This window comes from Equus quagga, chromosome 6 (genome assembly GCF_021613505.1).
Source record: "Equus quagga isolate Etosha38 chromosome 6, UCLA_HA_Equagga_1.0, whole genome shotgun sequence".
NCBI classification, from domain to species: Eukaryota; Metazoa; Chordata; class Mammalia; order Perissodactyla; family Equidae; genus Equus; species Equus quagga.
The window spans coordinates 58,504,470-58,530,981 of NC_060272.1; the positions used below are offsets into that span (position 1 = coordinate 58,504,470).

At 41.4% G+C, this 26,512-nt stretch overlaps 1 protein-coding gene across 1 annotated transcript in view; it reads right to left on the minus strand.

Moving 5' to 3' along the window:
* Positions 1-21,591, minus strand: part of HTR2A (5-hydroxytryptamine receptor 2A) — a 53,278-nt gene extending 31,687 nt beyond the window's left edge. Inside the window, exons 1-2 of the mRNA XM_046663741.1 lie at positions 21,180-21,591; positions 18,012-18,212 (exon numbers count right to left, since the gene is read on the minus strand). Of these exons, the coding sequence (XP_046519697.1) occupies positions 18,012-18,212; positions 21,180-21,591 (613 nt within the window). The remainder of the gene's footprint in view (positions 1-18,011; positions 18,213-21,179) is intronic.
* Between the last annotated feature and the right edge of the window lie 4,921 nt (positions 21,592-26,512).

The window sequence follows — 26,512 nt, forward strand, 5'->3', positions numbered from 1 at the left end:
ATGAATGCAACCTGGTTCAGATTTCTTATTCTATCCTTGTGAAAAATCTGTTAAAAGCCCACAAACTAAACAGATCAATTTAGACCTGAAAAACAAAGGAAAATCAATCACAAAAGCCTGCTGCCTCTTATGATTGCTGTTTACTCAATTCTACTTGAAGTGGGGCTGGATTATAAGAGAACCCCTTCTGGTCCACAAGTCCTCTCCTGGTCTAATTCTATTGTCCTATTTCAGGCTGCTGAGCCACTGATTGGGTTGCTAAATAATCAATTGTCCGCTCTGCATTCAACCATAATGGAAAAAGAGAAACAAGCAAATCATCCTGAAAATAGACTATTTAGCATTACTCTCTAGATAGGGTCTAAGATTTAGTTTATTCACCCAAGAACCAATCCTATTTCAAGATAATTATAAAGTGTTAGGAAACTCTCCGGGTAGGCAAATAGACAGGAGTTGCAGATAATGCTGCGTGTTTTGGTCAGGCCAGTAAGAGGTTTCAGTGCCTTCTCTGTATTTTGACACTCATCTTGTTATGAACATGATTCTGAAGGTCGAATGGAGACACAGAAATAGAATCCCTCACTACCAGAACGAAAGGATCTTTGTTCAAAGGCTTGCTGACAATTTTAGGTCCTAACAGTAGAAAATGGAAACAGAGCTGGAAAGGATTATCAAAATGTAATTTAATTCTAGACAAATCCCACATAAGACTTAAGATTTTCTAAACTATTTCAAAAGAGCTCCAGGGAAATTACTTTCGTTGTCTCTTTTATTTTTCCTCTTAAATTCTGGTAATGTTATTGATGAGCAATGATAGCTTTAAAATACCACGGTGCTTTTTGAGATGTGAGCAGGTACCTTATTATCTTGACTAATTTGGAATGAAAACTACTCTTAAATTTAGTCTTTTAAATCAGTGATAACATGAGAAGAGATGATAAAGAATCAAGGCCACTGTACCCACTTGAGGAAATCAGGATTTGCTCATTAATGGTCAGTTTTCCAAGCATTTATTGAGTGCCTACTGTGGTAATGGTAGGGAACTCAAAGACAAGAATGGCCCCTCCCTGCCCTTGAGAGGTTAAAAACCTCTTTTGCTCTTTTGCATGATTTGACAGCACTACTAGTGGAAATGCTTACACGGTTCCTTACAAATAAGTATATGCAGTGTACAAATCTGAAATCTTAAAGTATATTATGTGATGCAATTCATAAGAATATACATTAAGAAATCTATCCAAATTATAAACCGATAATTCAGGCAGTGCTTCTCGGAGCATTCCAATTCGTGGGCTTCCCCTCAGTTCCCACTGAATCGGATTATCTGGGAATGGGCCCTAAGAGTGTGCATTTCCCAGTAATTCTAATGCACTTCCATTGTTGGAAGGATGTCAGAAAAGTCATCCTTCACAGAAGCAAAGCAGGTTCTCATCCAAGGGTGAAATGGGCTTTAGTTATGGATCATTGTTTTTGTGTCTCTCTCACAATGTTTCAGAAACTCAAGTGAGAATGGTTACATGGACACTTGAGAGTTCACTTTCACAGTTCAGTCCTATTCTTTGAGTCTTTCATTCGGTTTTCTTTAACACTCATAAATGGTTTAGCCAAACGTGAGGAAAATACCTCAAAACAGACAGGTGAGCAAGTGCTGGCTAAGACAGTTCCCTGAGGAAAGGGCTGAGGGTGGGGAGTTCTGAAGGCCGTAACCAGGATGGAAGAGTCCTCCACTTCCCTGAGGAACATACTCTATCAACACTGTTCCTGTGATTGCTTTCACTTTTATGAGAAACGTAAACAGTCAAAAAATGAAACCTCATTAATATAATAAAAATATTTCTTGAATTAATAAGACTCTCTCCTGCTGAGTTTAAAGCACCTATTGAAAAAGACAAAAGTGTGACTTTTAGCTTTTGCCTACTTAGAATGTGAAATTCTTATGGTACATGTCTCTCATTCTTAGCTTCTATGACCAGCCTTGCCAAGCCTGTTTCTATGGAAACAGACATTAAATCTGTGGGAACACTGGAAAAGCTACTATAGAGATGTTCATCCAGAGTTTCATTTGCTGTACTTTGCCAGGTGAGGTCCCATCTGCAAAAAAGTGGGCACAGGAGGACATATTACTTTCAAGATGACTTGCTATCAGGGATAAACTACAAGGGTCTGTCAGGAAACCGTTTCTCTCCCTCCTTTTATTTCCCTATCCCCTCCTCCCTTCTTTCTTGTTCATCATTTTATTCATTCAGTCAATCACTGGCATAATTGAGCTCCTAAATATGGTTAAATACATATTTTTTTTCTTCTATATGGGCCAGACTCTTTGATAGATGGCTTTAAGAGACAAACAAATCCACAGAGATACTGTCTTCAAGTCTATCTAGGGAGCATGTTTGTTAAAACAGAATGATAGAAGGGCAGGGTTGGTGTCTTTGCATCATGAGCATCCAACACATAATGGCTCAATATACATCTAAGGATGATGATACCTGAATAGAATACTTGGAGCCACAGTAGAATGCTGGTAGACTTTGTATAGGAAGGTGTTGGGTAGTTAGCATAGCTGAGAAACATAAAAGGAACCTCTCCTTTCCTTTAAATAGAGAAACCACAGGTACATGGTTTGTGGTACATCATGGGCATTTACCAGGGGTTCAGAAGCCAGTGCCTGAAATGGAAATGGACATAATTACCAGTACACCAAATGGACAATAAATGAGGACTATTCTTCCAGACAGGCTTGAGGTATCTTTCATCAGATGAAATAGTTTGAGTAAGCAACAGCCCTTACCAAACAGATGGGTTCACTACTGTATTAGAGAAGTAGAGAGCACCCCTGGGTAGACAGACCTCTGGTTTCTATGTCAACTGGGCGGTTTCCAAAGTTCCTACATCAAATGGATGAGCTGGGTGGTTTCCTTGAATAAAATGCACAGTGGGAATTAACTTGGTCATGTTTTAACCATTTGAATGTAGCCTGTAAACATAGCCACTCATATAAACCTTTAAAATGGTCCGTTTGGGAGTTAAAAAGGAATAGGAATATGAAAAGGAATCACGATGAAGCCATACTGTAGAAAATAGGGAAATGCAGAAGACTAATTCATATTTTTGAAGACATTTTAAAAAACTAAGATAATGGCAAGCATTAGCTTATCATAAAGGTTCTTATGGGCACATTCTAATAGGAATTGAGCAAGAAGGTTCTATCCACCTCCACACCTCATCACAGCCAACAGTCCTAACTCCTGAAATCAAGCCTTAATTAAAAAAATGAACTAGAAATTAAATTTAGGAAGACTTTCTTAAGAGCTGGCATATTTCATGACTCCTTGTGGCTAAAACAAAGGCTGTTTCTGTCAACTAAGCAAAGGCCCAGAATGCAGGGGAAAGTCAGAATTTGCACCTTCTGGAATTAAAATGAAGAAAGATTATAATAAAATGGAAGAATTTGTTCATCTGCATAAATCTTCATAAAGGTGACAATCTAGAAGACATGTTTGAAAACGTTCCTGACAAAAACATAACTCCGTGTTCATGTAAGATTCCAAAGTACCTCTCTAAAAGTCAGCTAGCACTATAACATGACTGATGTAAGCAAGTGCTAATCTTGGAACTGCAATATTAATATATAATGGACTATTTTGATGACTGAGATGAAATACTGAAAAAGTCTGATAGTTAAGAAATTTTCAGCATTCTTTTAGTACTATCCAGGGGAAAGATGTTCTGATTCTAGCTAACTGTTGTTGCTTATTTAGAGATGGACATCCCTAGAGTGGAAAAAGCAAATTCATCAGTGTTAGAGTTATAAAAATATCCTTTAAAGGATATCTAAGTTCATATATCTCAGTTCTTTGTTTATCAAGCTATATCATAATGTCTTTCTCCTGTATTCTCTCTTCTTAGAAAGTTCTGTCTCATTCCCCACCTTCGCAACTTACGTCCATCCTTCAAAGCTCAATACAAACGTCTCCATCTTCATGCAACCTTCCCTGATCCCTAACTCTGCTGAGTTCTTTGCATTTTTATTATATTGGCAAATTCTGTCTTCTGTTATAGCTAGCTCTTTCTCCATTTGACTGTAAGCTCTTTGCTCTGTACTTATATTTTGATTCATGTTAAAGTTTGAAAACATAAGCATCAAACCCTTTGCCAGATGCTAGCATATTCATTCAGTCCTCACTGTGTCTCTCATATGCTTGAACTGCCCTGGCCCACTGGGGACCCTCACTAATTTCATGTTGCTTTTTTATATGGCCTTCTGAGAGGATTGCCCTGTGAAGGAGTGTCACATGCAGATGAACAGATTCAGGAAAGTGGGTATATATTACCTATGTATTAAATAAGTCAGTTTATTGGAATTTGACTAATCTAGTCAACTTCCCAGAGTACGATTATCCCTGGATAAAGGGGGAAAAAATAGAAATCTAAACTTTCAAAGGTGATGCCTTGACTGTAGAATGTGGAAAGCCTACTAATGCCTAGCTGCAAAGGTGAGATCCTGCCTGGGAGCCTCAGGAGGCCTCTAGAAGACACACTACACCCCTTCTCATAACCACAAAACAACAACAAAACCATAGCTAATTTAATAGAAAACTACCCCGAGATGCTACATAGATTCTGACATGAGAGAACCTGGTTTAGAGCAGGATGATTCTCGCACGCTTTTCAAATACACCTTACATCTCAAACCAAAGATCACCAACTGGTAGAGGGGAAAAACACACCAAAATCTTTCTTACAGACTCTAGTTAGTCGTTTATAATAACTAAAACATGGTTGGTATTAAGTAGAAAAATAAAAGTATAGTTTTATATAAATATTAGGTTCTCAAACTATGAGGAAAGCAATCTAAAAATAGCTTTTTGAAACCAAGCGCACAAGGAAATAAAAATTTCTTAAAGGTACTTTCAGTGCCAGACTCTAGAAACTAGGCACGTATGCATACAAAAATTAGGTGTTATCTATTACATAATTTGGGATTAAGATGAAGCATATTTGTTTTGTTTCTCATTTCTTGCTCTCTGGGTCCTCATGATCTAGTGGGGGAATAAACAGGTTATTATAATGTGTGAAAAGATAAAATATGGAAAGTTTACGGAAGAGTCAAAGCAGGGCAGTCTCTTGGAGAGAAGAGAGAGTGAGTGAAGAAGGCTTCCTGGAGGAAGTGATGCCAAAAGAAAAATAAAGCAGAAATTAGTCAGACAAGGAGATTAGAAGGCAGTTGAAGCAGAAAATACGAAAATGAAGGTGAAATGACATGGAAATTATAGACAATTTATTTTAGCTGGAGAATAAAATGTGAGACAAGATACGGTAGGAGATAGAGGTGTGGGCAGAAAACCATTCTTATGGAAGCCTCGTGTCTCTCATTTAAGGATCTATAATCTATTGGCAGCAAAGTCATTCAGGGTTTCCAACAGGAGAGTGATTTAATTAAACCTGTATTTCACGTGGTTGACTTCAATGACAGGTAGAGAATGACAGCAAAAAACCTGTGGACAAGAGAATGTTTGCAGTAGCACATGAGAGATAAGGGCTGAATGGAAGGAGAAGACTGATTTACAAAATCACTGGCAAGTAAAAACCAAAGAAATAGTCAATGGCTTGGATGCGGACGTGAAGAAGGGAAGGAATCCTGGGTGTCTAGTGATTGAGTAGATATTAAGGCCATATTCTAAGATGGAGACTTCAGGAGGAGGCATGGCAGAGAAGGAGTACAGCTTTTGATCTGAGAAGACTGAGAGGTTCCTGAGGGACTTCTGGCTGGAAGTGTCTGTCAGACAGCTGGATGCAGGAGTCTGGTGTACTGGGGCTGGAATATAGATGGGTCAGTTCATCAGTGTTCCGCTGATAGTGGAATCCATGGAAATTAAAGACTCAGCAAAAGCAAGGAGAATAAAAAGTGAGAATGTGGAGAATGGGTCCCTAGAGAACACTACCATTTAAGGAATAAGAGAAAAAGAAGTCTACAAAAGCAACAGAAAGATCAGAGAGGGACGTGAAGGAGCAGAGGAAGGAGACAGTTTTGAAGAAGAGAAATCAACCCGCAGAATTAAATGCATAAAAGGATAGTAGATAAGCAGTGAGGGGTGTGTGTGTATATTTGGTAGATCAATATAGTATCCAAGTACGTGTCTACACTACCTCACTCTTAAAATTCCGTTTAATGATTAAAAAATAAAACTCATTGGTAGAATAAATTGTAACAACCCATGAGAGGAAAGAGTGTCATCTTGTTAGTATTTCACAAATGATGGAGGAGTCTTTGGAAGACAGACAGGAGATGAGGATCTGGTTTAGAGAGAAACAGAACTGGAAAGGGCCAAACAAGTACAAAACTGCAGCAAAGGTCAGCAGGGTTTGGAGGGAATAGCTTGAAATGCAAACAAAGTCAAAGGAGATATACAAGCAGAAGGGGACTGAGGGGCATTCTCAAAGGGCTGGAGTCTTGAGGGAGCTTTGCTTGGGAATGTTCACTCCCTCCTCTCCTGCTTATGCTCTGCATTGAACACTGACAGTGAGGTTCAAGGTGAGCATGGTGACCGGGTGCAGGTTGAGAGAGGCAGGGAGGGGTGAAGGGCAGCTTCACTTTGTATTCTCTGAGCTGTTTAACTTTCTCACTTCGAGAACGTATTCATGATTGAGTACAGTATTAAAATAGAAATAAAGTCTTTTGGATTTGATTAGAAATCAGGAAGGCTTTGGTGACTTTGAGGAACAGTAAAAAGGAGGAAGGTCAAAGGAAAAGGAGGGAGGCGTGAAAGAGATGACAAAATGGATCAAACCAGGGTATAATCTTCACAGGGAGCTAACATAAGTTGGAGAGGGATGAGGAGGAGTCGAGGAAGCTTCTAGGAACGATGGGAGGTAGAGACAAAGTACAGAAGAACATGGGTATTCTTGAAATTCTCATTTGGAACATTGGAAATTGAAAGTGGAATTGAGAAGTGGAAGTAAAAAAAGAAAGGGAATTATGCTTGATGACCTTTTCTTAGAGAAGAGATGGGATACAGATCTGCTCAGAGAATGGCAATCCGAGGTTGAGAAGAAGACTTAAGTAGGAAAAAGACTTGAAAAAGTCCACTAAGGACAAACCAAAAGATTGATGGTAATGATAAAAGTTCAGGTGAGGTTGGAAACCATGGATATGTGCTGCTGCCTAATTCAGTGTGCACCTTTCTCCAGCAGCTCTTGGTTACACAAGTGCAGCAACAGTAAAGACTGGTTGTCAGAGTGATCCAGGGTTGGGGTTTTGTTAGGCCAGTGAAGGAGAAACTACTAGGACACGAAGAGTGCTGGCGAAAATACATCGATCAGATGATCTGCCATTAACTCCTGGCTTGGTACAGGTTCTTACCTTCTGGCCTGGAAGGGATGGATAGATTTAGAGAAAGTGGAAGCCTCTGTAGGCTGCAGGTTCCTGATATAGCCCAAGGGCAGGACATAGGTACTAATCCTCTGCTTTAAGTGGCCAGAGGCAATGGAAGTCCCAGTACTGTCTCTCTTCTTTCTTCTCATCCTTGAAAGAATGATGAGCCAAAGAGCAAAGACACTCACAGTCCACAAGGCAGCACAAATCAACACACTGACAAGGGATAAAGCATTTCTTCTTTATCACTGGATCATTTCTTAATTTTTCTCACCAGGTTCCAGTGGCCATGGAGAGTGTATGCTATTCAGTGCTGTTTTATTGAGCATGTTGTCCCCCAGCTATGGCTAGAGTCTGCCAAGCAGAGAGAAGTCAGCTGTCACTCTGGCAGACTCTGAGCTGCCCGGACCATTAAATGGCCTCTTACCCATCGGCAGGCATCCTGAAGGGCAACCAAAGACATGTCCTCCAACGGCACTGCCTTTCTGTGATGCTATGCTCCTAAGTGTTAGAAGAACCGGTTAGGTGGGGGAGATGTCCCTAAATTCTCCTGCACCTGTGGGCAGAATGGGACAGGATTGCTGCATCCAAGGGACAAGAGAAGGAGGTGAGCCAAATGGTGGGCCTGCAGAGCCCTTGTTTCAGGGCAGTGACAGCATGGCTGGCCACTTGGCAGCTCTCTGGTAGTGCAATACTTGAGAGAAGGGCAGCAGCCCCTCTCTATGTGGCTGCGAGCATCCCTGCTCCTGGACACTGGCCTACTCACCTTCAGGCTGGGGCAGTGCCCAGAGCTCCCTCCTGGACTTCCGAATGCCACCACATAGTGTAGCAGGGCAGAAAGAGGAAAAAGGAGAGCCAATTTCACTTCACCAGGAGAGAAATTGAGAAGATAGAGAAACTGAGGGAAAGGCAAACTAGACTAATTCTTCACAAGCTTCCTTTTGTACCACGGTAAGTGCTAACCCACGCTGTGATCTCCAGGCAGTGGGAGAGAGAACAGGTAACCCAGTTCCCTTCCTGTCCTGGTTGCTTGGTGATGAGTTTCTGAAACCCACTTCCTAGGCTGACTCCTGGCAATAAGGAGGTTGGGCATAAACCTGGTGGGTCCCAGAGGAGAGAACCCCAAGTGGCCTCCTCAGAGAGTTCGTTTCAGGCAGTGGGGCTGTGCCCCAGCAAAAAGGCCAACAGAACACCATCTGGCTTTGAGCCTATTTTATTAGCTGATTTATTTTGTATTTTTCCAAGCAGTTTTTTCAGAAGATACTGTATAATGGGAAAATTAAACATACATATTTCACTATCATTTCCTCTTGGACCTAAATGTGCATGCAATTATTTTAAACCCAAGTGCTAAAATTTCAGGTAGTTATATTTATTTATATACATTCACTTCATTCCACGTAGAATTTCAGGATACTCACAAACATGCCAAAAAAAAAAAGAAAAACAGGACCAAAAAAGTACACAGGTATGCCAGCCAAAAGATCTAGAAAGTTGATTTATAAAGTTACATACAATTCCAATAAAACAATTTTTTTCTGGAACTAGATAGAAGCTGATTTCAAACTCATATAAGGAAGAAAATGGTCAGGAAAATGGTCTAAAAAGCACTGAGGGAATACTAGATCTGAGAGATAATCAAAGCCATATTATATACCCTCAAATAAAAGTATGTTATAGGTGAATGAACAGACTGATCAAGAGAAAAGAAGTCCAGAAATAAACCCAAATATATGTGGGAAGTCAGTATGTGATAAAGGTGGCATGTCAGATCCATGGGGAACCAAATGGCGTAATAAGTAGCTGTGCAGAAAAAATAAAATGAAATCACAGATGAAATTCTAAATGGTTCAAAGACTTAAAGTATCAAACAAAACCATAAAAGTAATGGAAGAAAATGTGGGAGAATTCTGTTACAACTTTGTAGTGGCAAAGGCAATTTTAGCAAAGATTCAAAATTCAGAAGCTATTAAGGAGAAAAAAATTTATAAATAATAAATAAAAATACATGTGAAAAAACCACCACAAACAATGTCAAGTAACATTGGGAATACACAGGTAAATTGTAAAAAACAGACAAAAAGCTAGTTCCCCTAATTTATGTTAGGAAAAAAACCAAGAACCTTCAAGAACAGAGTTCAAATAATGTTGTGAACTTAACACTTAGGAGACAAACATATTTACTTGTTTAATCATTAAAACAACCTCATAATATGGGTACTGTTACTATCACCATTCATCGGGACTCTAAGGTGCAGAGAGCTTAAGTAACTTGCCCAAGGTTACTCAGCTTTATCAGGGACAGCCAGATAATCTGGCTGGAGACTTTTTTGTTTAACCGCAAAGTTCTACGGCAAAAACTAGGAACAGCCAAACATAAAAAACAAAATATAAATTTGCTTATACACTTGAAAAGACGCTCAAAATCCTACATAATAAAATAGAAATTAAAACTACAGTGAGATATATCATTTTCACCGTCCCTCAAAGCTGCTTTATTGGTCTGCATTGTCTAGGCAGATGAGGTTTTTGGTTTGTCTGAAGCGGGGAGGTTGGACCCGGGTGACCTAAGCATTCAGATTAGGATTCTCTACATGGTGTCAGTTTGGGAAAGCAAAGGTCTTTTCTCCTATTACAAAAGTAATAATGCAGAAAACATGTGGTCATGTTTAGCCTTTAGGAAAAAATGATATCTACCTTTATATACGTTTTTTCCTGATATATACCTTTATAAAGGCAGTTGGGGAATAAAACGGCATCTATTTTCTTTTCTCAGATGGCATTAGCAAGGCAATCATCATGAGGAAAGGGTTTGCTTATTTTATATATTGTGGTGAAGTCACGGTTACCTCTGATCAAGGGACTTGGGTTTATAAACGGAAAATGAAATCCACAGAGAATCCCAGGATCATTCTTAATCTAACACTTCAATCTTTGCTGTCATCACTTCTTTACTCACAGAAGCTCACAAATGGAAAGTGCAATTGATTTGTAATTATGTTCATTTCCCTCTGAATTCGATGGCAGCCTTGGCAAAAGTAAAATGACTGAGCTGGTAGCAGTAAGCAGGGAGAAAGAAACAGCCAATCTCAGAAATATCTAGAGTGAGAAAACTTGAGTAATCTATGATGTGGTTACCAAGGTTGCCATTTGTTAGATTCTAGAGAATTTCGAAGGCCAGCCACCACCTCCATGAAGCCTTTGCTCCCACGACACAGGTGCAACTGTTTCATTCCTGATCATCCAAAACACTGTATCATCATAATATTTGTGACAAGACTATACAGAAGTATATAAGGGAAAATATAACAATCCTACCATTCTAATTTCACCTTCTTGACAAGTGTGAAGTCTTTCAACAGTTGCTCAGTGCTACTATACATATTTTCATATATTATTACTACGGTAATTATTTTAGCAGAATTTGGCTGAGCCCAAAACTTGCTCTTTCCACTTGACATTATGGACATTCCTCCAGTTGAATATCAACCCCAACTCAATATTTTTAAGAGCTGCAAAATATTCTGTAAGTTAGATAAAAATAATACATTCAACTCTAACTCAACCTGCTATTCTCTGAAATTGCTGCATTAAAGATTCTTACATGTGCTTTTGTTTTTCTGTAGAACAGATTCTCTCAAGTGGGATTAGCGGGCCAAACTTTAACAACTTATGCTAGATTGTCCAAGAACAAACAATTCACATTCACACAAACAGGACATAAGAGTTTGTGGGACACCATATCCAAAACAGCACTGGGTGTTTTCACTTATTTTAAATTTGCCAATCAGATGGGTAAAAATGGTATTGTTTTAAATTACATTCCCATGACTGTTAAAGAGGCTGTGCATTTTTTTAAGAGCTTTATTGTCCACTCCAAGTTATGTTTCTGTAAATTGCCTGTTCATATAGTTATTTCTTTCCCTATGGGATTGACAGTCTTTTTGTTTTTTACCAAAATGTAGGTGCTCTTTGTGTGTTAAGGCACCAACCCTTGGTCTGTTGTTCATATACATTGAAATATTTTTTGACCTTGCTTATATTTTAGCCATATAAAACTTACTATTTCTCGTGTAGGCAGCTATGTCTATATCTTTATGATTTATGCATTTTTTGACTTGCTTAAAAAGATCTACTGCACCACTGGATTATTTTAAAATTATAGAAAAAGCTATGAATTTGGACTCAGGGTGAATGAGGAAATAAAACATTTAGTGGAATTATTATTTGTTTTAGATATATTCATAGAAATATCAGTGTAATGATGACTAATTGGGAGGGGACTGTAATCATGAGAAGAAAGGAAAAGCCAAGGAGAAATTCAAACTAACTGGGATGGGGTGAAGGAAATGAAGAAGACATTGTACAAGTCGGCAAACATATGAAATGGGTAAAAAAAGATGAATTATTACAAAGAAAAATATATGACAGATATAAGGTGGGAGGAAGAAAGTCAATTATGTCAACTGTCACAGTAAATGCAGACAGCCTGAATTTCATTATCAAAAGGCAGAGACTGTCAGATTTGGTTTCAAATCCATCTGTAAGTTACTTGTGAAAATATTCATAAAGGAACAAAGATATTAAACATGAAGAGATGAGAAAAGATACACTGGAGAGATTCAAACAAGGAAGAGGAGGTACGGTAATATCATCAGAGCAGAATTCAAGGACCAAACCTTGTCTTAGGGGCTCAGAGACATCAAAAATTGGAGTTAGGGCTACCAAAGCAGGACTTAACTTTCTGGAGTGAAAGGAAGAGCAAAAATGTAAGGTAACAGTGCAAGCCTCCTTCTCCTTCAAGGCATTTACCAATTTGTTGGAGGGACAGACTGAGAGGCTGAGGAATGAAAGAGTTAGCAGCAGACTTACCATGCTGCTGAGGAGACAAAAATTGGAGATCAGAACTCTTCAAAATGAAGACACTTCGGGCTTCCATCTGAGGTCATGATGGAGTACACCCTAGGGGTAAGGGTAAACTAAGAGCAGCCCAGAGCATCCAAAAACCTAGCCTAAAGCAAACTCAATCCCTGACTGGAGTAAGGGGGCTATTCTAACCGTCTGCTAAAGCTAGAGAGCGCCTCTCTGAAGAAAACATCAACGCATGCACAAATTCTTTTACAGTGTCCAGTATTCAATAAAAAATTACCAGGCAGATCAACTGACAAAACCAAGAGGAAAAAGACCCCAGAAAATAGAAATCCCCGGGTAATTCAGATAGGCAGATGCCTGTGAGTCATATTTAAGAAAGTAGATGCAAACATGAAGAATTATTACAGAGAACTGGAATCTATAAAAAGAATCAAGTGGGAATTCTGAAACTAAAATACAGTAACATTAAGAATATAATACATGGGTGTAGCAGCAAATTAGAAGTAGCTGCTGAGAAGCTTAATAATCCCAAAGAAGAAAAGTCAGTAAAACTAGCCAGACTAAGAGGAGGAGGGGCCAGCCCAGTGGCACAGTGGTTAAGTTCAGTGCGCTCCACTTCAGTGGCCCAGGTTTGCAGGTTTGGATCCCAGGTGTGGACCTACACCACTCATCAAGCCAAGCTGTGGCAGCAACCCACATATAAAGTGGAGGGAGGTTGGCATAGATGTGAGCTCAGGGCCAATCTTCCTCACCAAAAAAAAAAAAGGAAAGTGAAAAATGTAGGAAAGTGTTTGAGTCATAAACATGGGTAAAAATTCTACCATACATGAAATTGGAGTCTCAGAAGTGGGGAGGTGGGGAGGAGAGAATGGGGTAGGAGGCATACTGGAAAAGATAACAGCCAAGAGTTTTCTTAAACTGACAAAAAAGGCATTGAACCACAAATTTAAGAATCCATACAAACACTATGCAGGATAAAACCAAAATTAACCCACATCTGGGCACATCACAGTCAAATTCCTAAAACACGAAGACAAAAAAATCCTATAGCAGCAAAGGAAGGTAACAGGCGATGGCTTCTAAGGAATGACAATAAGTCTGACAGCTGAGTTCTCCAAAGAAACAAATAAAAAAAATAGAGGCTAGAAACTTTGGAATGTCACCTATAAATTGCTTAAAAAATTACTGCCAGGGGCTGGCCCCGTGGCCGAGTGGTTAAGTTCGCCCGCTCCGCTGCAGGTGGCCCAGTGTTTCGTTGGTTCGAATCCTGGGCGCGGACATGGCACTGCTCATCAAACCACGCTGAGGCAGCGTCCCACATACCACAACTAGAAGAACCCACAACGAAGAATATACAACTATGTACCGGGGGCTTTGGGGAGAAAAAGGAAAAAATAAAATCTTTAAAAAAAAAAAAATTACTGCCAACCTTGAGTTATATACTGAGCACAAATATGTTTAAAAATGAAGGCAAAATAAAGATGTATAGAATAACAGAAGCTGAAAGAAAACTTATGATACTCTAAAAGAAATCCTTTAGGAGTTCAGACTATATAAACCCAGTCAGAATCATGGAAATGACAAAAGCAGTAAACAGTGAAAGAAAGGGTCAGTATATGGGAAATAAATACTGAGTAAATAAAACATTTATGACAAAAACATACATAGAACTAGAAAATAGGAAAAATAATACAAAAGACAACAGAGGGGCAAATGGAGTTAAAATATTCTAAAGTTTTTGCAATATCCAAGAAGTGACACCAGTAATGATTTGTATTAGACTGTATTAGGCCAAAAATGAATGTGGAGGTTTTTCTTTCTTTCTTTCCTTTTTTATTTTTTTGGTGAGGAAGATTGGCCCTGAGTTAACATCTGTGCCAGTCTTCTTCTATTTTGCACATGGGATGCTGCCACAGTGTGGCTTGATCTTGATGAGCAGTGTGTAGGTCTCCACCTGGGATCTGAAGCGGTGAACCCCAGGCCACCAAAGCAGAATGTGCACACTTAACCACTACACCACCCGGCTGGCACCAAAATTAATGTTTTAATCACTAAGGATTTAAAAGAATGAATATAACAAGCTTATAAAGGAGAATAATGAATTAACAATTGTTGATTAGTCCAAAAGAAGGTAAGAATGGAGAGAAACTGGAATATAAAATAAATGGACAATAGGAAGAAATTCATAAGAAGGTAAACCCAAATATGAGCTACATTAAATGTAAATAGACTAAGTATTCCAATTAAAAGACAGAGTGACTACTGGCCAAGTAGTTAAGTTCATGTGCTCCACTTTGGTGGCCCAGGGTCTTGTCGGTTTGGATCCTGGGTGCGGACACGGCACTGCTCATCAGGCCATGCTGAGGCAGTGCCCCATGTAGCACAACCAGAAGGACCTACAACTAGATGATACAACTATATAGTGGGGGGCTTTGGGGAGAAGAAGAAGGAAAAAAAAGAAGATTGGTAACAGATGTTAGCTCAGGTGCAAATCTTTAAAAAAAAATAGAGAGTGACTGTATGAAAACAAAACTTTAAATGCTGTGTACAAGTAATACATACTTTTTTTTTTTTGAGGAAGATTAGCCCTGAGCTAACATCCGCTGCCAATCCTCCTCTTTTTGCTGAGGAAGACTGGTCCTGAGCTAACATCCGTGTCCATCTTCACCTACATTATATGTGGGATGCTGCCACAGCATGGCTTGATAAGCAGTGCATAGGCTCAGGCCTGGGATCCAAATGCGTGAACCCAGGGCCACTGAAGTGGAACACACTAACTTAACCAGTATGCTGCTGGGCTGGCCCCCTACAAGCAATATATTCTAAGTATAAAGTCAGAAGTTTGACAGTAATAGGACGGGATAAGATACATTGAGAATATGATAACCAAAGGAAAAGTGACATAGCTATCCTAATATCAAATAAAGTAGACTTTAAGGCAAGAAGCATTACATTTAGTAATGATAAAATAATCCATATAAAAGAGAACAGCTTAAACTTTGTATCCAGCTAATAACCCAAGATAGAAAATTATTAAATAATAACTATTGAAAAGCTTAGCGATGTAATTAAAGATACCATTTGAAAAGGCACCAGGACGAGAGCAATTTAGAACTGTTTTACACAAGCTTTAAAGAACATTCCTACTTAAGTATTTCAAGACCATAGGGAAAAAACAGAAATGTCCCAAATTGATTTGGTGAAACTATAAAAAGAAACCTTGTAAGAATGATAAACCCAAGTCAGCCTAACAAAGAAATCCAAGTCCAATTTTATTTATAAATTTATTCTAGGAATGCAAGGGTAGTTCAATATTTGGAAATCTATCAAAGCTAAATATATTAATAAATTGAAGGGGAAAACTATGATCGTGTCAATGGATGCTGCAAAAGCTTTAATCATTGGGAGAAGAAAACATGTTAGACCATCAACAAAAATAAATTCCAACTGGACTAAGGATCTAAACGTAAAAACAATGAACAAAAGCAACAATAGGAATGGAGACACTAGAAGAAAATTCAGGAGAATTTATGCTAAACCCCTTCAGGCCCTTCAGTAGAATTGACTTTTTTTTTTTTTTCTTTTGCGAAATGCCCCCGTCCTTGGCCATACATCTCACAGACTTGTGGAATAGAGCCTATATAACATTTGCTTTTCTTATGTTTACTTCTCTGCCTTCCTCTCCACATTGTAAGAGATCTCTAAGTGCATATTTAATTTATTGCAGTATATTCAGTGGCAAGCACATAGTATTCATGCAATAAAAGTTTGTTGACCCGTGGATGGATGATGAACCCTAAGCACCCCTACAACCGTTCCAGCCTGCCTGCCTCCTGGGGTGATATTTGGAAGGATCAAGAGGCAGATTCCTACTGGGCAGTAGAAGGGGCATGGGGTTTGGAGGCAAAACTGACCCAAGTTGACTCCTGATTATGAGCTATGTCATCTCATCCAACTTCTCTGCAGCTTATTTTTTGTAAGGTGCTTTGTACACTACTGGGTCTGCGGCTGTTGCTCAGAAATTGGCCCTTACTACTAGTGGTGGTATTAAGCTTGGTGAAGATGGGGTAGTTGGTATGCCTGAAGATGGGCAAAAGATGGGTGACCCTCCCAGCCTTGGTCTCACCACTGGAACTGTGTACAGAGCAAAACTAGAGTAAATCTGACAATAGTTTTGCTCGTTTCCTTTGCGTTATTCTTGCCCCTCCCTTGATAATTGCAACTCCCTCTTAGACAGTCTGTCTCAGTCCTCCACCCTGGCTGCACCTTAGAATCACGTGGCCTTACCATGGACCAGTGAAAGAAATCAGCATGCTCCCAGGAGTTTCTATATGCAGTGGTGGTTGAGATCACTAGTCCTTCGTTCTCTTGCTCCCAGTAGAATGAAGCCAAGATTACACAGGCTTAGAAACCACAAGCACTTTTTCGGAGCAAAAACCCTTTCCTAGGGAGGGAGGTACATTCAGCAGTAAGAGGAAGGCTTGGTGCTGGAGGTTTGCAGTCCTAGCCCGCCGCTAGCTGGAGAGGCGACCCAGCAAGCCATAAAACCCCTCTCCGCCCCGCTTCCCTAATCCGTCAAACACACACAGTAAGATCTTCTGTTTTGTCTACCTCGGACTGAAATGTGAAGTTTAACACGGAAAAGAAGACTTTTCAAAATTTTGAAAGTCAGACAAATGTCACTTATGTTCCCATCATCATCAGACTAAATCTTTGCTGTGCTGAGGTTGACTTTGCACAGGCTATTTCACTTTTTGAACCCCAGTTTTCTCACCTATAACATGGAGCTACCTGCTCTGCAGATTACACATTAGCCAGCAAGGCAAACAATAAGAACGAAAGACACAAGATATTATATTGTTTGCTCTGGTTAATTTGCATGTTTATTATTACAAAGCTGTGGGTAGACTCACACATGTCCTTGATTTTAAGCCTGCCATCACATCCCAGAGTCTCTCATGTTAGTGGATGCTGGCACCCACGTGGCTATAGGCAGGTGCAGCATTTCTGTCTGAAAAGCTTTGCAACTTTAAAACAAATCTTGGGGAATCTTTGGTTACAAACTAAGCCTGCTGAGGTGACAGGTGCAACTCACTTGGCTGCCTGGGAGCTGCCCCTTTAGATTCCATTACCTGGGCTCTCCTGACTGTTAGGTGTGTGACAGACGACCAACACTGGTGACAGATGAATGCATGCAATTGACCTAAGCAAATCAGGTTGAAATCCTCTGGTATGTGGTGTCACAACAGGAGGAAGTGTTACAGAGGCGCTGGGAAGGCTGAAACGCTTTGCCCCTGAGCAAGTCCTGCCACCTTCCCCTGTCCTCACCTTTTCCCTCTGAGTTACAGCACCTGGTACCTTCTCCAGCCCCCAGAAGCTTGTATTCTCTAGTATTGGGCTCTATGTTCTATACCAACCACAAGTCCAGTGATTATAAATGTTGAGGTCTCTGGAAAACTCAACAGTGAGAGTAGTGAATTTGAAAGCGTAAGATGGGGGAAATATTTTGGGAGGTGGCCACAGCACAGTTATTCCTAATTTTGGCTCTACTGCTGTATACATTCTTACCTGTGCAAAGCAATGTGAACTTACGTTGTCAGCCAATGACATTAACAGATTTTTCTTTCCTAAAGCAAATCTGCTAATTACTATGTCGTAAAATATCTTGAAACAAACAATACATTCAGCATGTCAAGTTTCAATGCAACAAAACAGAACAAGGCCCCCTGGAAGGCATGAACTGTCATTTCAAATGAGACCCACTTACCTACTGATATGGTCCAAACAGCAATTATTTTCAGAAATGCCCTGGTTCTGGAGTTGAAGCGGCTGTGATGGATGGGGTTCTGGATGGCGACGTAGCGGTCCAGCGAGATGGCGCAGAGGTGCATGATGGAGGCCGTGGAGAAGAGCACATCCAGGTAAATCCAGATGGCGCAGAGCTTGCTGGGCAGAGGCCACCGGTAACCTACGATGGAGAAGATGCAGAAGGTTAACATCAGTCATTGGCCTTGTGCTCTCTCTGGTGTGTGGCATTGACCCTGCTACAACAGTTTCCATCCTGGGGAAAGGCACAGGGGGCAGCAAAGGGCAAGACGAGATATTTTCAATATTTCAAAAACAGCCTAATAGCAACTGTACTTAACCATCGTAAGATCGCACTGGCTGATGAACACAAGGTTTGATGTTTCTTGTGGCTGGAATTATGCCCATGTGCTGTGGTAACTCAAGTTGTCTGTCTTTAGGATTTCTTTCACTCTATCTCTTTTGCCTAACAATCTACCTTTTTTTTTTAATGACAAGTCATAAGTTATGATGTATTTTGGGCTCTTCTATTGAAGCACCTCTTACAGTGTACTGTTGTTATTTATCCACATATCTTTCATGTATCGTAGCTTCCCTGAGGTTATAGGTCCACCTCAGTCTATTATTTAAGTGCTCAGTCTCGCACTGCAATAACATTTAATACTTTCTCAATAAATCCTATTGGTGTGAATGAATAAATAATTAAAAATCCAGATTGACATTCCCAGTTTGTAAAAATGAAAACAACTACCTAATAATGCTTTGGGGGTTGAACTCAAATGTGAGGTGTGTGGGGAAAAAATAAAGACAGTGGTGAAGAAAAGCATGGTATTGTCCTGAGAACTGTTTCAGGGCAGTGGTTCTCAAACTTTGGGGAGTGGGAGAATCTCCCAGGTGACTTCTTATAATGGGACTGCCGGCCCCCATCTCCAGAGGTTGATTCCGTATGTCTGCAGAGGAGCAGGAGAATTTGCATTTCTGACAAGTTCCCAGGAGGTGCCTGTGCTGTTGGTGCTGCTGGTTCAGGGCCCACACTTTGGCAACTGCTGTTTGGGGCAGTGGTTCTTACCCCCGGCTGCGCGTTAGAATCAGCTGGAGGGCTTTAGAGAAAGTCCTGATGCCCAGGAGGGTGGGTGGAGGTGGGCACCAAACGTTAAAGGATTTCAAAGCTCTCCAGATGATTCCACTGTGAGAGGCAGTGGAGGAGGTCACCTGCTGTATTAGGAAGTTAGGGTATGCCTTATGGACATAAGCAAAGTGTCTCGTTTTTGTTTGTTTTGGAGGGGGATCAAATACTTAAAGCTTAACTAGTTTTTATGATAGTATAAGCAGTGGCATTAGATCTGTGTGCAAACGAGAAGAAAAACTATACAGACCTCCTTATCTTCACAATATTGCAGACCCACAAAGCTGAACAAAGTTTCCATTCGGAAACATAGGCATATTCTCTCTACCAAAATGCCGCCTCATATATTTAGGAAAGCAAAGTGTGCGGGATACAAGCCTAACTTAGTGCTTTTCACTCTGATTATTTGCAAAGAGCTTGAGCTAAAACGAGAGGAGAGCCTCTTCCTTAGCAGCGCCCTGGGGGGAAGCCACGCTCTGCCTGGTTGGAACTGATGTTGGCCCTTAGGAGAGTTTTTTCTGCAAGGAGGCAGCCACCGGCCTTAGCCTGGGTTTCCGGCGGGGAGAAGGAGGGGGCGCTTCCTCGCCGGGCTGAGTCTGGGAGGACCAGTCCTCCAAGAGGCGCAACTCTGGGCGGGAACCGGCTGCGCGAGGGGCGGCCGCCGCCAGGGGGCGCCGTTGCACCCGGAGCGGGAGGCGCCGGCCAGGTCCCAGCTTCCGAAGCCGGCCGGCGCGTGCCTGCCTCACACCAGCAGCTTGGGGTCGCCCCCACCCTCCCGCCGTGGTTTTGGTTTCCAGACGCGTTGTGGGACAGTCATCCCCCACTGCTGGAGTTTACTTTGGAGGGGGGCGGGGTTGTAGGAAGTGACAGCGTCTCCCGATTGACTGGGAAATGACAGGCGAATTTAATGAAATCATCTGGGTGTGACCTTCAGTCAAGCGGGGGCGGGCCTTGCAATGAGCCTTACTGCCTAGGTGCAAACCCACGCCTGCTCTCCGTTGCTCACCTCCTTCCTCCTTCACGCTCCTCAGGGCTGGATTGATATTTTTTTAGCCCCTAAGACCTGGCCAGAAAATCCCCTCTAAAAGACAGCGCTCATAACCAGTTTCTAGCCCTGGGTGAGTGCTGATGTGCCTGTGTCAGCGGTGTCAATATTCTCTCTTTTTAAAAGGAGAAATCTGGATGTATTACTCATAACTTGGAAAGAATATCACATTCTGTTTCCCGCTGAAGCCGTCCCAGTGTTTGCTGACTTGCTGAGAGGTTTGACTCTTTCAAACTCTGCTGAGAAGAAAGCAAGATTAGTCTCTTTCTGTTTTCCACCCTCCTCCAAACCAGACCGGAGGAGTTTATGCATATGCATTTTTAAAGTCTTGAGGGTATAATTCAAAGGCACACTTCCAAATTAGCTTCTCTGGGCAGGGAACAATTAAAATTGGTGTAATTCATTTATTCTAATGGAGACTCTGCATATTTTAACACTAAACCCACTGCATCACTGAGGTTCTCTCTGCAAATGTTTCAAAAGGTAATTGGGAAGGTTTTACCACTCCATTCGAAGTGCTGAAAACTGTGTAACAAAGATAAAACTGTTCTGACCTGAAGACTGGAACATTTGGGAATATAAAGGAGTGAAAATTGAGTGGATTCAGAATGACAGATAAATTATTGCTTTATGACTGGGTTGGGGCATTTATAATCATTTCTGCATAAGATGTACACGTTTTAAAGCGCAACACTTCATAATTCTCTCTCTTCATAAAATGTGCGTGTTTCAAAGTACAAAACTCTCCAATGATCAAAGATACTAGGTTGTCTGATTTTTTAATATGTGAAACCCCATCTTAAGAGCAAAATTTAAGTAACTGGTGTAACATGGTAGATCCCATCTATAAACAAAGCCTTGTGTTTAGTTTGTCACCTGAGCCCCTGCTCATCAGCTACTGACATGCACATGCCCTTTATTACTAGTGTGGGTACAGCTTGGGAATGAATGCCACTCACCATATAGGATGGTTAACATGGACACGGGCATGACAAGGAAACCCAGCAGCATATCAGCTATGGCAAGTGACATCAGGAAATAGTTGGTGGCGTTCTGCAGCTTTTTCTCTAGGGACACTGCCATGATGACGAGTATGTTTCCAGCAATGGTTAGAATGATCACTACAGTTGTCAACAAAGCAGACCAGTTTTTTTCCTGGAGATGAAGTAAGGAGAGGCATGGTGGGGACAGACAGCCCTCACAGGAAAGGTTGGTTCGATTTTCCGAGTCAACTGTCCAGTTAAATGCATCTGAAGTGTTTGTGTCTCCGGAGTGAAAGTTGCTGTTGTAGAGCCTTGTGTCATCATTTAATTGCATTAAGGAGTTCGTGGTTGAGCTCAAAGAAGTGTTTTCTTCACAAAGAATATCCATTTCGGAGCCAGCACTTGTAGCAGATGAAGTCTAGAGAAACTAACAAGTTATAGGCTCTCCTCACCATCCATCTTTGTGTCCCCACACTCTGTCACACTGAAGCTGGTGTACATGATGGGCTCCTTTAGTTGGTTTTTTTCCTCCCATTATTATAGTAGTACATAAAGAAGTGTAATGGCTCTTTCTGTTTCCTTCCTTCACAATTTTAGTAGTCCTCTGTTCGGTTTTAGTTTTTTCTCTAAAGCAAGGTCAGAAAAGCAGAATGAACTTGTAACATAGAGGTTGTAGAATTTTGAGCATTCAGGGAGAAAGATGTGATCCTGGCCAAAAAAAGAAAAGTTTTGTGACTACTAGGAATCTCCTGGAGCTCTATCTCATTCTGTTGGTTATGTTTGTCCTGCTAGTTCAGCCACAGCAGTATTAAAATAGCATGCAATCCAAAACAGGGGGGCTGCATGCATCCTACATTCAGAAAGTCAGTTAAAAATACATCCACTGTTAGTGCCGTACTAATCGGATGTACTTTGGGTTATAGTTCTCAGTCAGTCTTAGGCTGAATTGCCGCAGCTGCTGTCAGGAATTTCAGCTTGTATTACATTGCTTAGTTAATAAAAGAAAAACAAAGTCTTAGAGATTAGCAGACAACTTTACACACTAGAAATTCTTGTAAAAATGATTACATTTTGGCCAAGCGTGATTCCAAGCCCGAGAGAAAATTACACAGCAATAAAATACAGCAGCATGAGAAAACAAGAACTTACATTTGTCTTCAGGGTCCACATGTTAAACACACTTTGCCGTTCTGTGACCCGCTGCATCTCTCAGGGTAATGAAGCTGGTGTAGAGTTCCTTCTCCTGGAGCTTCCACCAGCATAATATGATAGTAATTTGATTTCTGTTTTGCTGATTTCAAAAACTGCATGTTAAGAGTCGAGCCAGTTCCAGCACTGCGAGGTCCGTGTTGGCTTCCTCTGCCCCCACTCAGCCGGGTGACTCCCTCCCCGTGCGGCTCGCCTCAGCCAGGCACACGTTTAGAAATCATTCATGAGTCCCTCTCAAAGTCACACAAAAGAGATCGCGCAGGAAAGTAGGAAGAGCCGCCTGCACCAAGGGACGCGTGGTTTCCACGGGGATGGACTCGCTCTCTGGCTGCCTCGTTCACTCTCTCTCTCTGTATGTCATAAGCTGCAAGGTGGCAGCAGCGGGGAGGGGGGACCAAACAGGCATTTTTCCTCTTTTTGCTACATGTGAACGTTGGGAAGTTTTCTTTTGTTTTAAAAGGAGAGAAACTGGTGAAATTGCCTTTTTTACAGATTCCTAAGGCAGGTAAGCCACACTGTGATATTTTGTAGGGTGAAGGGTGAAAAGAGATCGTAAATACAGCTAGAAAATGGTATATTCTGGGAGCACTGTAAGCATGCAGCGCTCCCATCCAGAGCCTCAGGCGCTTCTGTCTAAAGTGGAATTACTGACGTCCGCGATGTGGGCTCAGAGTGGCCAAACGGATTTTTGGTGATAACTCTAAACAACTAGTACGTTTATTTATTATTAAATAATACACTATTCAATTAGCTTATTTTCTTCAGGAGAAATATACCACCTAGAAGTAATTCATAAACCTCATATGTGAAAGAGAATGAGTTGGTTTTTCCAGAGATAACACTAAGGACAGCCTACTTTCCTTGTAAGAAAGCCCCTTCCCAGGTTGCTGAAGAAGGCGGGTATATGGCGGGTCTATGTACATGTGTGCGGACATACAGATCTCCTTATTTTTACAGGTGAGAAAATGAATTCTTTCCCGAATAGTTGGCATTTTCTAAGTTTTGGTCCATCTTCTCATTCTTTATGTTCTCCCTAAATGAATTAAAACACTCTCGTGCCTTCAACATGTTTTTGGACAAATCTGTACCTGCCTAGCAGATTGTTTTTCTCAGCCCCTGCCCTGAATATCCACCTGCCCACTGGGCCTTTCCTTCTGTGGCCCAGGAGACCCTGACCTCAGCAACTTCTTTCTCTCATTCCTCTGCCAGCCTCCCAGTGCTTATCTAAACTCATTCGCTTGGTTATTGGAATTGCCATCTCTTCAGACAGCTGGCTGGTGTCCATGTCTCTTCCTGCGTTCTCACTGCCAGATCTTTCTTGGGCTCCATTGCCACCTCTGTATGCGTATTTCTCAAAGCTCTGCTCCAGCCCTCAGCTCCCACTTCTTTGGTGAAGGGCTGCATCATGTGTCTCCTGGGTTGGAGCACGAGTTTAGTCCTCGCTGCCCTTCTGCCATCCTCCGTCACTCTGCATCCGGCATGGAGGATGAGGTGGTGATGGCTGTGCACCCTGGAGCAGGCAGCTGAGAGCACAGGCTTCGGGGTCACAGCTCCTTGGTTTTGAACCCCAGCTCTGTGACGCATAGGCAGTAGCACCCCAGACAGTCTAGTTGCCCCCTTTAAGGCTCCGTATTCTCACTTGTTAAATGGGATAACAGTAGTACCTCCCTCATAAGATTGTAGGGAAGCTAAGATGTGTAACGTGTAGGTATGTAGCCCATGTCTGGCTTATAGGATGCTCTCAATGAATGTTAGTCGTTTTAGTTCTTATTAATATTCTTATTGATATTATTTTTAAAAAAGTCACTCCCATCAGTTTGTGCCTACTTTCCTACAGTCTCTCCCTTATGGGGCACACGACTCCTGTCCTTCCCTGCCCTCCACTGCTCCCACTTCTCAGGCCTGGACTCTCGTTACTCTGCCGCAAGCAGCCAGCGGGCAGATGAACCTGCCGGTTTCAGACGATTTCTAAACGTTGGTACTTGTGGCTCCTTGAGTCTGGAATGCTCTCACCAGCCCCGTTTCTGAGTCCATCAGGCAAATTCCTACTCAGTTTTCAAGGTTTACTTCCAAAGTTATATCCTCTGTGGATCCCAGGTCCACCACTTACCACCTGTGTGACCTTGGTTAAGGTACTTAATCTCTCGGTGCTTTAATTTTCTCAAAGCTGAATAGGGAATAATCTCTACCTTGGGGCTGGCCCATGGCCGAGTGGTTAAGTTTGCGTGCTCGTTTTGGTGGCCCGGGGTTTCGCTGGTTTGGATCCTGGGCGTGGACATGGCACCGCTCATCAAGTCACGCTGAGGTGGTGTCCCACAAAGGGGGCAGCTAGTCAGTGAGTTTCTTGGTATGTGGTTTATATTGTGAAATAATTTTTTTTAGTCACCATCTAAGATTATCTGCAGTTTTTATTGTAGTTTTATGAATACATGTTATGGACAAAGCAATATGGGCATAATTTGAGCCCTTGGCTCCTAATACTTAAAGCTTATCTATTAATAGCATGAGAGTTATATTTGGTAGGATTGGTTTCTTGTAGGTCAGACATCCCTTGTGGGTTTGGTGAAAGGGGTGCATGTTGGCTGCTGTACTGGATACTGGTGTATGTGGCTCAACTCCCCCGTCAGGACTGAGGCCCTCAGTCTCCCTGCTTCTGGAAGTGTTGGTAGCTGATGGCTCTCAGCTGATCCTCCCCGTGAAAATTCCTCTTGGCCAGAGGCCACCTTGCCTGGTGCCATGCCCCTTCCTTAGGGCAGCCAGCATACTGTGATTGGTCTGTTGTGAGCATGTAAAAATCTGGCTCCCTTGTCTCAAGGCTGGACAACCCTGAAGGGCCACCCAGGCTTTGGAGCTCCCAACGGCACCTGCTGAGGCCTTTGTTGTGACCACATCACAATGAAAACTCCTCCTGCTTCCTAGTCCTTCTTCCCTCACTCCTCTGTGAAGTGCGATCGAGGTGTTCTGGAGCTTCCCCAATAAATCTCCGACGCACGGGTCTGTCTCAGAGTCAAGTTCCGGGGGATCCCAACATAAGACTTCTATTTTTTAACTTGTGTTTTAATGCCTTGATGCCTCCTCTGGATGGGCTGATTGTCTATATTAATGAAAGCTTCCTCGTCGTTAACTTGAGGTTCTTCAATAAGCAACTGGTGTTACTATGTGACGATGGCCAGAAGGAATTGAGGTCAACAACTCCAAAATAAAATTCATTATTTTGGGCAGAATTGTTCCAGTGCTTGGACTTTCTATAGGAGTATATTTTGTAACTAGTTTATTCTGGGGGATTCACCAAAAAATGATTGCCTAAAATTAGAAGTTGATTCTTTTTTTTTTTTTTTGGTGGCCACAGTGGTATTTATAGCCCTTGTTTGCATTTTTTCCAGGGTAAAGTTATTGAGTTCCTGAAACATTAGTTGCTTATAGATGTTAATGTATGTGAGGAAAAAAATAACCTTCACTGAGCAATTAAGTGTGGAAGATATGGTGTATATACAGCCTCCTCTTAGAGAGCTGCGGCGCGCATGAACATGTTATAGGCTCTGAGAGATCCTATAGTGAAGAAACATCCTTCACTCTCCCTTCCGGCCCCCAAAACACTCACTGAGGGACACTTATATTTGTTTAAGTGGAGTTATATTTTACACTCATTAAAATATTAAGCTTTTAAGCATATAGGTCAATGAGTTTTGACAAATATATATACCCGTATAACCATCACTCTAATCAAGATATCTGCCATTTCTATGACTTCTGAAAGTTCCCTCATGCCCCTCATTGACCTTGACTTAAATGGAAACTAGTAGTAACCACTCATTTTGCATCTGGCTTCTTTTGCTCAACAGTATGTCGGTGAGATTCACCCACTTTGCTGTGAGTAAATTACTATGGATTTTAGTCTGAGAAGCTGTTAAGTGGCCTGGATGTTTGGGGAATAAATCATTTTTTTCTTGTTCAAAGGAACATAGACTAGATCCTTCTTCTGTCTATCTTTTTTAAGTCTTCTTAACTTTTCAAGACAGTGCCAACCCTATCCTACACTCAACTGATTGTATCTAGTTTTGTTCTGAATTGGCAGCATAGAATTCTTTTACTCTATGTTC